Source organism: Cetorhinus maximus, chromosome 6, assembly GCF_964194155.1.
Source record: "Cetorhinus maximus chromosome 6, sCetMax3.hap1.1, whole genome shotgun sequence".
NCBI classification, from domain to species: domain Eukaryota; kingdom Metazoa; phylum Chordata; class Chondrichthyes; order Lamniformes; family Cetorhinidae; genus Cetorhinus; species Cetorhinus maximus.
In genome coordinates, this window is record NC_135884.1 from 66,211,361 (window position 1) to 66,225,644 (window position 14,284).

At 47.1% G+C, this 14,284-nt stretch overlaps 1 protein-coding gene across 1 annotated transcript in view; it reads right to left on the reverse strand.

Moving 5' to 3' along the window:
* Positions 1-138: 138 nt before the first annotated feature.
* Positions 139-14,284, reverse strand: part of LOC144681799 (cullin-associated NEDD8-dissociated protein 1-like) — a 63,703-nt gene continuing 49,557 nt past the window's right edge. The window contains exon 15 of the mRNA XM_078543809.1: positions 139-2,848. Within this exon, the coding sequence (XP_078399935.1) occupies positions 2,621-2,848 (228 nt within the window). The 3' untranslated portion in view covers positions 139-2,620. The remainder of the gene's footprint in view (positions 2,849-14,284) is intronic.

Sequence of the window (14,284 nt, forward strand, 5' to 3'; positions counted from 1 at the left end):
GATACAGGTTCAACCACATGAGACAATATATCAAACAGGCTGCAACTTGGGCAGCAGGAAAATTGACTCGAATGGAGGAGATTCTCCCACACCTCTAATAAGGCATGCACAACATACAGTAACAGCCTGCACAAACAACCCCGTGCTTCAACCTTTATTTTTATAATACCACTTGCTCCAAAATATTCATGAACTTTTAATATAACACTCCATATTGACAGTTGCCTTTGACTTTAAAAAAACCTGGAAAAGTTGCAAACGAGTCACTATATTGCTTTCTGTGGCAGTTTTCCAGTACACTTTGAGCTGATCAGGTTCAAAAAAACCACATTTATAGCTTGCAAACTGTTCAAGTCATCTTTGCATGTTAAGCTTATAGATACCAGAAGACCTATTTAGCAGCACCCCATCTGGTCCAGTGCTTGATGGGCAGCCAACATTTCAACTGGGCACAACTGAAAGATCAAACAGACCTAATGTCAGGCAGTAATGCCAACACAGTTCTGTGTATTGACAGCTGCCACAGTATTAGCATATGACACTAGATGCCAGTAATGCATTTGGTAACTAATGGATGATATATTTACAAGCTGTGCTGGAGACATCTAGATACTGATCATCATCATTGCACCCAATCTCTCCCATTGTTGTTAAACTTCCCAAGTCCAATACTGATGAATACCTGAAAATTGACACTGGGAGCCCAAGTAGACTGCTTCACTTCAGGATCCCAGGTTTAACAGTGCGTTGTAGTGAATGGTCCATCTTCCATCCAATTCACTAATTTTATTTCTTAAAAGATTGAATGTAGAGCAAGGTCTTGCATCACATGACATTTAGCATTAGCATAATTAGCTGTGCCAGAGGGCAAAGGAGTAGAATATGCATTTGCTTTAGTTGCAATCTGTCGGCACCGAGTCTAATTCAGTTTCATTTATAGAAGGGGGAGGGGGTTGATTTGCTTGCATCAACAATTCACCATTTTCATTCCCAATAAACTGCTCCCACATGGTAAAATGAAATGCTTTGAAACAAATGATTTTCCCCCCAATGGTAGAGTCTGCAAGGACTAAAACAGTCACCTAAGCACAGCTTGTCTCAGTCCAAAGTTCCTCACCAGGAGAACTTGGCTGTTGAAAGTTGAAAAAAGGTGCCTGGCTTTTAAGGGTAGCACCTCATACTGATCGGGGATGAAGGTACAGGGTTGGGGAAATTCAGCGATCACCGCTCAGTGGAACATACTATGCCTGGAGCACTATGGCAAAAGGAAATGTTATCTGCCACCCAAGCCACCATCTAGAGGATTAAGTCCCAAACTTCTGATGCCTTCATTTTACTTTTCACACCTCGCAGCAAGAAAATCATTCTGTCTGGGATAAGGAAATGCAAACAGGATTGGAAAAATCTGTCTGTACATTCCTGAATTATACCTTTCTGAGCCATAGTGGTGACCATCATGGATTGGAGGAGCCCATGACTAAGAAACAGATTTGTAGATCTGTATTTTACAACAGTAGAGCCTGGGGACAGTGCAGGTTGCTGTGTATCAACACCATGAAGCATAGAGCTAGGCTTCACAACTAGACTAGACTAGACCATTCCCCAATCTTGGCTGTTCCAAATGGAACGCTCAATAGCCTGCACTAATATCCTAGGAAAATGTACGGCAGTAAGGCAGTGGTGCTCACAGCAACATGTGACATCATTGAAAGTACCCAGGATTGCCAGGCCAATGTGACAAAAAAGGGTTCATCCATACAGAATAGCAATGGTCAGGTTGTATTTACATAGGTTATTGTTGTGCCAACACACTTGACGTTACTCGAGGTCACACCATGGGACTGTATTAATCTGGTAACTGTCTTCCAGCAGTCTTGTTTATTTAAGTTGACTGTCCTTTCCCCTCCCAACCTATTTCCTCACCCATATGCCTCTCTTCCAAAAATTAGTTTTTTCTGCCTTCCTCTAGAGAAGGGTCCAAATGCAACCATTATTTGGTACTGGCAGCCCAGAATTCTCACCTGGTAGGTGGTCAAGCCTCCCAGATTGTACTGTGAGCATTACATCCAGAACAGAGGTCTGAACATGCATTGAATCAGTCAGCCCACGATTGAGATGGTAGAATTCAGGTCAGTACTTGGGGCGAGCATACAATCACCAAATTTGAAAATCTTCTTTGGTTAGGGCAACGAGATCCACAGACATATCTCCAACTCAGCAGCTTCATTTTGTGCCTTATGAGGTCACTTGAGTGATGCTCATTGGGACCCTTCAAACTCTTTCCCTCTCACAGCCCAGTTTGCCCTTCCTTCCCAATGGGGAGAGCGAGTCCAACTACGACCATCAGTCACCTCAAAATCCCCAACATTCCAACACAGTAGCTGGGTGCTGGGTGTGGCGGAGGAGGACACTATATGGACCGTATTGTGAGTCACTAACATCCAGAAACAAAAGTCATGCAAAGGCAACACAGACAGCCAGCCCATAATACCAGTCATTGTGCTGATAGGAGGGGCTGCAACAACAGAAAAAAAACAAATGGCAAGATATAAATAATATTTCACACAGGAGTTAGTTATGAAGCCAAAGCATCTTGTTTAGATCCTTTTGGTTTGCTTTTTTAGCTGATGTCCATTGTTTCTGTACTATTCGCTGATGTGTTGTCCTTCTGAATGCTTTCAAAAATGGCTGCCATCTCCGGGTTGGACCGGATCTGTGACTGGAACTCTGCCATCAGCGCACTCTTCTCGGCCTCTGGGATGGTGAGTAAAGCTGCTACCGCCCTCATCGCTGAGCGTTTCAGCTCATCCTGCTTCTCAAATTCCTGCTTCACTGAGTTAGCCTTCACCTGTAAAAGGCGGCAAAACAGCATTATACTCTACCCGCTCAGCTCGCTGTAAACAGCATTATACTCTACCCTCTCAGCTCCCTGTAAACAGCATCATACCCTACCCTCTCAGCTCCCTGTAAACAGCATTATACTCTACCCTCTCAGCTCCCTGTAAACAGCATCATACCCTACCCTCTCAGCTCACTGTAAACAGCATCATACCCTACCCTCTCAGCTCCCTGTAAACAGCATTATACTCTACCCTCTCAGCTCCCTGTAAACAGCATTATACTCTACCCTCTCAGCTCGCTGTAAACAGCATTATACCCTACCCGCTCAGCTCCCTGTAAACAGCATCATACCCTACCCTCTCAGCTCTCTGTAAACGGCATCATACTCTACCCTCTCAGCTCCCTGTAAACAGCATCATACTCTACCCGCTCAGCTCCCTGTAAACAGCATTATACTCTACCCTCTCAGCTCCCTGTAAACAGCATCATACTCTACCCTCTCAGCTCGCTGTAAACAGCATTATACTCTACCCGCTCAGCTCCCTATAAACAGCATCATACTCTACCCTCTCAGCTCCCTGTAAACAGCATCATACTCTACCCGCTCAGGTCCCTGTAAACAGCATCATACTCTACACGCTCAGGTCCCTGTAAACAGCAACATACTCTACCCTCTCAGCTCGCTGTAAACAGCATTATACTCTACCCGCTCAGCTCCCTGTAAACAGCATCATACTCTACCCACTCAGCTCCCTGTAAACAGCATCATACTCTACCCACTCAGCTCCCTGTAAACGGCATTATACTCTACCCGCTCAGCACCCTGTAAACAGCATCATACTCTACCCACTCAGCTCCCTGTAAACAGCATTATACTCTACCCGCTCAGCACCCTGTAAACAGCATCATACTCTACCCGCTCAGCTCCCTGTAAACAGCATCATACTTTACCCGCTCAGCACCCTGTAAACAGCATCATACTCTACCCTCTCAGCTCCCTGTAAACAGCATCATACCCTACCCTCTCAGCTCCCTGTAAACAGCATTATACTCTACCCGCTCAGCTCCCTGTAAACAGCATCATACCCTACCCTCTCAGCTCCCTGTAAACAGCATTATACTCTACCCTCTCAGCTCCCTGTAAACAGCATCATACTCTACCCGCTCAGCTCCCTGTAAACAGCATTATACTCTACCCTCTCAGCTCCCTGTGAACTGCATCATACCCTACCCTCTCAGCTCCCTGTAAACAGCATTATACTCTACCCTCTCAGCTCCCTGTGAACTGCATCATACTCTACCCGCTCAGCTCCCTGTAAACAGCATCATACTCTACCCTCTCAGCTCGCTGTAAACAGCATTATACTCTACCCGCTCAGCTCCCTATAAACAGCATCATACTCTACCCTCTCAGCTCCCTGTAAACAGCATCATACTCTACCCGCTCAGGTCCCTGTAAACAGCATTATACTCTACCCGCTCAGCTCCCTGTGAACTGCATTATACTCTACCCTCTCAGCTCCCTGTAAACAGCATCATACTCTACCCGCTCAGGTCCCTGTAAACAGCAACATACTCTACCCTCTCAGCTCGCTGTAAACAGCATTATACTCTACCCGCTCAGCTCCCTGTAAACAGCATCATACTCTACCCGCTCAGGTCCCTGTAAACAGCAACATACTCTACCCTCTCAGCTCGCTGTAAACAGCATTGTACTCTACCCGCTCAGCTCCCTGTAAACAGCATCAAACTCTACCCTCTCAGCTCCCTGTAAACAGCATCATACTCTACCCGCTCAGCACCCTGTAAACAGCATCATACTCTACCCACTCAGCTCCCTGTAAACGGCATTATACTCTACCCGCTCAGCACCCTGTAAACAGCATCATACTCTACCCACTCAGCTCCCTGTAAACAGCATTATACTCTACCCGCTCAGCACCCTGTAAACAGCATCATACTCTACCCGCTCAGCTCCCTGTAAACAGCATCATACTCTACCCACTCAGCTCCCTGTAAACAGCATTATACTCTACCCGCTCAGCACCCTGTAAACTGCATTATACTCTACCCGCTCAGCTCCCTGTAAACAGCATCATACTTTACCCGCTCAGCACCCTGTAAACAGCATCATACTCTACCCTCTCAGCTCCCTGTAAACAGCATCATACCCTACCCTCTCAGCTCCCTGTAAACAGCATTATACTCTACCCGCTCAGCTCCCTGTAAACAGCATTATACTCTACCCTCTCAGCTCCCTGTGAACAGCATCATACTCTACCCTCTCAGCTCCCTGTAAACAGCATTACACTCTACCCTCTCAGCTCCCTGTAAACAGCATCATACTCTACCCTCTCAGCTCCCTGTGAACAGCATCATACTCTACCCTCTCAGCTCCCTGTAAACAGCAACATACTCTACCCTCTCAGCTCCCTGTGAACAGCATCATACTCTACCCTCTCAGCTCCCTGTAAACAGCAACATACTCTACCCTCTCAGCTCCCTGTAAACAGCAACATACTCTACCCGCTCAGGTCCCTGTAAACAGCATTATACTCTACCCACTCAGCTCCCTCTGAACAGCAACATACTCTACCCGCTCAGGTCCCTGTAAACAGCATTATACTTTACCCGCTCAGCTCCCTGTAAACAGCAACATACCCTACCCTCTCAGCTCCCTGTAAACAGCAACATACTCTACCCTCTCAGCTCCCTGTAAACAGCAACATACTCTACCTGCTCAGGTCCCTGTGAACAGCATTATACTCTACCCGCTCAGCTCCCTGTGAACAGCATTATACTCTACCCGCTCAGCTCCCTGTAAACAGCATTATACTCTACCCGCTCAGGTCCCTGTAAACAGCATTATACTCTACCCTCTCAGCTCCCTGTAAACAGCATCATACTCTACCCACTCAGCTCCCTGTAAACAGCATTATACTCTACCCGCTCAGCTCCCTGTAAACAGCATTATACTCTACCCGCTCAGCTCCCTGTAAACAGCATCATACCCTACCCTCTCAGCTCTCTGTAAACGGCATCATACCTTACCCTCTCAGCTCCCTGTAAACAGCATCATACTCTACCCGCTCAGCTCCCTGTAAACAGCATTATACTCTACCCTCTCAGCTCCCTGTAAACAGCATCATACTCTACCCTCTCAGCTCGCTGTAAACAGCATTATACTCTACCCGCTCAGCTCCCTATAAACAGCATCATACTCTACCCTCTCAGCTCCCTGTAAACAGCATCATACTCTACCCGCTCAGGTCCCTGTAAACAGCATCATACTCTACACGCTCAGGTCCCTGTAAACAGCAACATACTCTACCCTCTCAGCTCGCTGTAAACAGCATTATACTCTACCCGCTCAGCTCCCTGTAAACAGCATCATACTCTACCCACTCAGCTCCCTGTAAACAGCATCATACTCTACCCACTCAGCTCCCTGTAAACGGCATTATACTCTACCCGCTCAGCACCCTGTAAACAGCATCATACTCTACCCACTCAGCTCCCTGTAAACAGCATTATACTCTACCCGCTCAGCACCCTGTAAACAGCATCATACTCTACCCGCTCAGCTCCCTGTAAACAGCATCATACTTTACCCGCTCAGCACCCTGTAAACAGCATCATACTCTACCCTCTCAGCTCCCCGTAAACAGCATCATACCCTACCCTCTCAGCTCCCTGTAAACAGCATTATACTCTACCCGCTCAGCTCCCTGTAAACAGCATCATACCCTACCCTCTCAGCTCCCTGTAAACAGCATTATACTCTACCCTCTCAGCTCCCTGTAAACAGCATCATACTCTACCCGCTCAGCTCCCTGTAAACAGCATTATACTCTACCCTCTCAGCTCCCTGTGAACTGCATCATACCCTACCCTCTCAGCTCCCTGTAAACAGCATTATACTCTACCCTCTCAGCTCCCTGTGAACTGCATCATACTCTACCCGCTCAGCTCCCTGTAAACAGCATCATACTCTACCCTCTCAGCTCGCTGTAAACAGCATTATACTCTACCCGCTCAGCTCCCTATAAACAGCATCATACTCTACCCTCTCAGCTCCCTGTAAACAGCATCATACTCTACCCGCTCAGCTCCCTGTAAACAGCATTATACTCTACCCTCTCAGCTCCCTGTGAACTGCATCATACCCTACCCTCTCAGCTCCCTGTAAACAGCATTATACTCTACCCTCTCAGCTCCCTGTGAACTGCATCATACTCTACCCGCTCAGCTCCCTGTAAACAGCATCATACTCTACCCTCTCAGCTCGCTGTAAACAGCATTATACTCTACCCGCTCAGCTCCCTATAAACAGCATCATACTCTACCCTCTCAGCTCCCTGTAAACAGCATCATACTCTACCCGCTCAGGTCCCTGTAAACAGCATTATACTCTACCCGCTCAGCTCCCTGTGAACTGCATTATACTCTACCCTCTCAGCTCCCTGTAAACAGCATCATACTCTACCCGCTCAGGTCCCTGTAAACAGCAACATACTCTACCCTCTCAGCTCGCTGTAAACAGCATTATACTCTACCCGCTCAGCTCCCTGTAAACAGCATCATACTCTACCCGCTCAGGTCCCTGTAAACAGCAACATACTCTACCCTCTCAGCTCGCTGTAAACAGCATTGTACTCTACCCGCTCAGCTCCCTGTAAACAGCATCAAACTCTACCCTCTCAGCTCCCTGTAAACAGCATCATACTCTACCCGCTCAGCACCCTGTAAACAGCATCATACTCTACCCACTCAGCTCCCTGTAAACGGCATTATACTCTACCCGCTCAGCACCCTGTAAACAGCATCATACTCTACCCACTCAGCTCCCTGTAAACAGCATTATACTCTACCCGCTCAGCACCCTGTAAACAGCATCATACTCTACCCGCTCAGCTCCCTGTAAACAGCATCATACTCTACCCACTCAGCTCCCTGTAAACTGCATTATACTCTACCCGCTCAGCTCCCTGTAAACAGCATCATACTTTACCCGCTCAGCACCCTGTAAACAGCATCATACTCTACCCTCTCAGCTCCCTGTAAACAGCATCATACCCTACCCTCTCAGCTCCCTGTAAACAGCATTATACTCTACCCGCTCAGCTCCCTGTAAACAGCATTATACTCTACCCTCTCAGCTCCCTGTGAACAGCATCATACTCTACCCTCTCAGCTCCCTGTAAACAGCATTACACTCTACCCTCTCAGCTCCCTGTAAACAGCATCATACTCTACCCTCTCAGCTCCCTGTGAACAGCATCATACTCTACCCTCTCAGCTCCCTGTAAACAGCAACATACTCTACCCTCTCAGCTCCCTGTGAACAGCATCATACTCTACCCTCTCAGCTCCCTGTAACCGGCATTATACTCTACCCTCTCAGCTCCCTGTAAACAGCAACATACTCTACCCGCTCAGGTCCCTGTAAACAGCATTATACTCTACCCGCTCAGCTCCCTGTGAACAGCATTATACTCTACCCACTCAGCTCCCTCTGAACAGCAACATACTCTACCCGCTCAGGTCCCTGTAAACAGCATTATACTTTACCCGCTCAGCTCCCTGTAAACAGCAACATACCCTACCCTCTCAGCTCCCTGTAAACAGCAACATACTCTACCTGCTCAGGTCCCTGTGAACAGCATTATACTCTACCCGCTCAGCTCCCTGTGAACAGCATTATACTCTACCCGCTCAGCTCCCTGTAAACAGCATTATACTCTACCCGCTCAGGTCCCTGTAAACAGCATTATACTCTACCCTCTCAGCTCCCTGTAAACAGCATCATACTCTACCCACTCAGCTCCCTGTAAACAGCATTATACTCTACCCGCTCAGCTCCCTGTAAACAGCATTATACTCTACCCGCTCAGCTCCCTGTAAACAGCATTATACTCTACCCTCTCAGCTCCCTGTAAACAGCATTATACTCTACCCGCTCAGCTCCCTGTAAACAGCATTATACTCTACCCGCTCAGCTCCCTGTGAACTGCATTATACTCTAGCCGCTCAGCTCCCTGTGAACAGCATTATACTCTACCCGCTCAGCTCCCTGTGAACTGCATTATACTCTACCCGCTCAGCTCCCTGTAAACAGCATCATACTCTACCCGCTCAGCTCCCTGTAAACAGCATTATACTCTACCCGCTCAGCTCCCTGTGAATTGCATTATACTCTACCCGCTCAGCTCCCTGTAAACAGCATCATACTCTACCCTCTCAGCTCCCTGTAAACAGCATCATACTCTACCCTCTCAGCTCCCTGTAAACAGCATCATACCCTACCCGCTCAGCAACCTGTCAACAGCATTATACTCTACCCTCTCAGTGCCGTGTCCACCCTTAGGGGGAAATTTGCAGAAATACAAACAAGAGTCAAACGAGGTCATGTTAAATTGGCACAAACCATTGGTTAGGTCACAGTTGGAACACTGTCCAGTTTTTGGACACTTCACTTTATGAATGATATCAAGGGGATGAGAGCAGAAGTGAAGGAAATGGAAGAGACACGATCGAGGACCTGGTTAACAACGTTTGAATGGGGGGGGGTTGCAGGGAGGGAGTTCCTCACTTGAGCAGATAGAGATATTGGCTATGAGCACTGGTGTGGAATGTGGTATTGTCAGAGTTGATGTGCCAGAGATGGAGAAACTAGGAGAATGGAACAGAGTCCTTACAAGAAGCACAGAGGGCAGACTTGCAGTCAAGGTAGCTTTAGGAGTCTGAAATAACAGATAATGCTGGAAAAGCCCAGCAGGTCTGGCAGCATCTGTATGACTCTTTAGCTCTGAAGAGAAGTAGAAATGTAATGGATCTTATACTGTTTAAGAGGGCATGGAGCAGGTGGAGCAAAATAGAAGGTCAGGGATAGGTGGGAGCTAAGGAGAAATTTGATAAAGATGTCATGGGCACAGGACAAAGGGAGTATTAGTGGTAGCATTAAAGACTAAAGAAGGTGCTGATAGTGGCATAGAGTGAAGATGGCAGAATGTGTTAACAGCAGAACAAAGGTCAGTGCTCCGCTAAAGCAAATCAAAAACAAGTGACAGATGGCCCTGTTGGGGGTGGGGAGTGTTGGGGTAAAAGGATAAAAAATATTTAAAAATAAATAAAATTATTGGATTAAAAAAGGGGTAAAAATGGAGGAAAGAGTTCATGGTCTAGAGTTGTTGAACTCAATATTAAGTCCAGAAGGCTGTAAAGTGCCTAATCGGAAGATGAGCTTCACTGGAACATTACAGCAGGCCAAGGCAGACATGTGGGCATGAGAGCAAGATGGTGTGTTGAAATGGCAAGCGACAGGAAAGTCTGGGTCATGCTTACGACTGAGTGAAGGTGTTCTGCAAAGTTGTCACCCTTGCCGGCAGGTGTTGTTGTTGTCTGGCGTATGACCTCTACCTTGCAGAGGCAGAATGCCAACTCTCAGACACTTCTTCCTACTTTCCCCTGAACCATGAACCCAACACCAAACATCAAGCCATTGTTTCCAGGACTGTCACAGACCTTACCTCCTCTGGCGATCTTCCCTCCACAGCTTCCAACCTCAGTGTCTCACCCCGGACAGCCTACTTCTACCTCCTTCCCAAAATCCACAAGCAGGACTGTCCTGGTTAACCCACGGAACTTATTTCTTCCTATCTTGATTCCATTCCCTTTCCCCTTGTCTAGCCTCTTCCCAACTATATTTGCAATTCCTCCGGCATCGCACATCATAACAATTTCCAGTTTCCCGGCCCGAACCACCTCCTCTTCACTATGGGAGTCTGGTCCCTCCACCTCCAGCCCCGATCAGGATGGTCTGAGGGCTCTCCACTTCCTCCTTGAACAGAGGCCCAAAAAGTCCCCATCCACCACTGCTCTCCCCCATCTGGCTGAACTTGTTCTCTCATTGGACTATTTCTTCTTCAACTTGTCTCACTTCCTCCAAATAAAATGTGTGGCTATGGGTCCCCCATGGGCCCCAGTTATCCCTGTCTCCTTATGGGGTGTGTGGAACATCTCTTGTTCCGGTTCTACTCAGGCCCCTTCCTACAACTCTTTTTAGTACATCGGTGACTGTTTCAGTGCCACTTCATACTCTCATCTGGACCTGGAAAAATACATCAATTTTGCTTCCAATTTCCACCCCTCTCTCACCTTCACATGTTCCATCTCCGACACTTCCCTTCCTGGGCTTCTGTCTCCATTGCTGGTGATAGACTGTCTACCAATATTTACTACAAGCCCACCGACTCTCACAGCTACCTCGACTACAGCTCCTCACACCCTGCTTCCTTTAAGGACTCCATCCCATTCTCCCAGTTCCTCCATCACATCTGTTCCAATGATGCTACTTTCCAAAACGGCGCTTCTGACATGTCTTCCTTCTGCCCTAACCGAGGGTTCCCCACACTGTGGTTGCCAGGGCCCTCAAATGTATCTGACCCATCTCCTGCACCTCTGCCCTCACCCCTTCCCTCCCTTCCAGAACCATGACAGGGTCCACCTTGTCCTCACTTCTCGCCTCACCAGCTTCCGCATTCAAAGGATCATCCTCAGCCATTTTCACCAACCCCAGCATGATGGCACCATCAAACACATCTTCCCCTCACTACCCAGTCAGCATTCCATAGGGACCATTCCTCCATGACACCCTGGTCCACTCCTCAATGACCACTAACACCTCATCTCCCTTCCCACAGCAACTTCCCATGCAATCGCAGAAGGTGCAACACTTGCCCCTTTACTTCCTCCCTCCTCACCGTCCAAGGCCCCAAACACTCCTTTCAGGTGAAGCATTGCTTCACTTGTACCTCCTTCAATTTGGTCTACTGCATTTGCTACTCCCAATGCTGTCTCCCCAATGTAGAGGAGACCAAATGCAGACTGGGTGACTGCTTTGCAGAACACCTTCGTTCAGTCCGCAAGTATGACCCAGACCTGCCATTTCAACACACCATCTTGCTCTCATGCCCACACGGCCGTCCTTGGCCTGCTGCAATGTTCCAGTGAAGCCCAACGCAAACTGGAGGAATAGCACCTCATCTTCTGATTAGGCACTTTACAGCTTCCGGACTTAACATGGAGTTCAACAACTTCAAACCATGAACTCTCTCCTCCATTTTTACCCCTTTTTTAATCCAATCATTTCTAAAATTTATTTATTCACTTCTTATTTATTCACTATTTATTTATTTGATCCTTTTTCCCCAACTCCACAGGTTCATCTGTCACTGTTTTCATGATTTCACAGCGCGCTGATCCTTGTTCTGCTATTAATGCATTCTGCTATCTTACCTTTATGCCACTATCATCTTTAGTCTTTAACACTCCCTTTGTCTGTATTCATGACATCTTTGTCAACTTTCTCCTTAGCTCCCATCTATCCCTGACCTTCTACCTTACTCCAAACAGTATAATATCCATCACATTTCTACTTCTCTTTAGCTCTGAAGAGTCATTATGGACTCAAAACATCAACTGTTTTTCTCTCTCTACAGATGCTGCCAGACCAGCATTTTCTCTTTTTATTCCAGATTTCCAGCGTGCGTAGTATTTTGCTCTTCACTTTAGGAGTAAGTAGATATAGGTTGATAGGATTATCTTCAGAAATGGAGACAGACAAGTTGAGGAAGGAAGGGAAGAGTAGAAGAAGGGAGGTTTGAAATTGGGAGCAAAGTTGATGACATTTTCTAGTTCAGGTCAAGAGCAGGAAACAGCACCATTACAGTCATCAATATACCAGAAAAAGTAGTGAGGCAGGGGAGCCGACTACAAGTGAAACAATTCCACCTATCTCAAGGCAAATAGCTGTTACCCATAGGTGTTGCTATAGGAAACTGTTTTATTTGAGGCTGAGGGGAGATTTGATTGAGGTGTACAAGATTGTGAGGGGCTTGGTTAGAGCGAATGAGAAGGACCTATTTCCATTAGCAGAGAGGTCAGTGACTAGGGGCATAGATTTAAAGTGATTGGTAAAGGGATTAGAGGGGAGAATTTTTTTTCACCCAAAGGATGATGGGGATCTAGAATTCACTGCCTGAAAGGGCAGCAGAGGCAGAAACCCTCGGCTCATTTAAAAATGTGTCTGGATATGCATCTGAACTCCTGTAAGGACCAAGTGATGGAAAATGGGATTAGGCTGGGTGGCTCATTTTTCAGCCAGTGCAGTCACAATGTGAGCCATAAATTTTTCTACATTTTCTAACTATCTGAAAAGGAGGAATGTGGGGAGAGGGCAGGGAACTGCCATATGTGAATTGCTCCTTAGGGAAGCCAGCACAGACATGAGTTGAATGGCCTTCTGTGCTGTAACAATCCTATTCTTTCCTATTTGGAGGAAGTGAGTGGAATTAAAAGTTCCAAGTAAGAACTAGTTCAGCCAGTTGGAGGGTGGTGGTGGATGGGGACTGGTTGGGCCTTCATTCAAGGAAGTAGCAGTGGAAGGGTCCCCAGACTATCCTGGTGGGGGAATGGAGGTATAGCAGGACATCAATGGTGAAGAGGAGATACTGAGGGACAGGAGGGCCTCAGATGGGTTGTGGACGTAGGTGGGTAGGGGCTAAACAAGTGGAGAAAAGAGATGAGACGTATTGGGAAGAAATCAGTTCCATGTGGCAAACAGGCTGAAGTGATGAGTCTACCAGGGCAGTCCTCTCTGTGGATCTTGGACAGGAGGTAGAAGTGGGCTGTCGAGGGTTGAGGGCTGATTTCAAGAGCAGATGAGGTCAATGATGGTTTTGGAAACAATGATTTGATGCTTTTTGGTGGGGGTAATGGTTCAGTGAGAGATAGGTGTCAAGAGAGTGGGATAGCAACATAAGGATGCTGCCACGGAGCCATAGGTGAAGAACAGACCACCAGAGTAAGAGAGAGAGAGCAAGACTCATGAAAAGGCTTCACCTTGGACAATCACCTGCTCTGCTCATTACGATAAGGCAGGAAATACTGAATGAGGGAAGGACATTTAGTGCATTTAGCCCACTCCCTCCAGTACATTACAATCAACTCTGTCTCAGCTTCATTTCAGTTATATTCTCTTACCCCTGGGAGGGAGAAGATGTAAATCCAACATGCATATTGCTGGCCAATTATCCATGCAGATATTACTTTAATCCTCACTAAACAGTGTTCAGCAATCTCTGGCAAGGACTTGTTGGGGATCAATTATCTCAACCCCAGGACATTGCTACATGAGTTTGCCCTGGCAGTGTCCTAGGCTCAATCATCTTCAGCTGCTTCATCAATGACCTTCCCAGCATCATAAGGTCAGAAATGGGGATGTTCACTGATGAATGCACAATGTTCAGCACCATTCCCAACTCCTCAGGTACTGAAGCAGTCCATGTCCAAATGCAGCAAGATCTGGACAATATCCAGGCTTGGGCTGATAAGCAGCAAGTAACATTCATGCCACACAAGTGCCAGGCAATCACCATCTCCA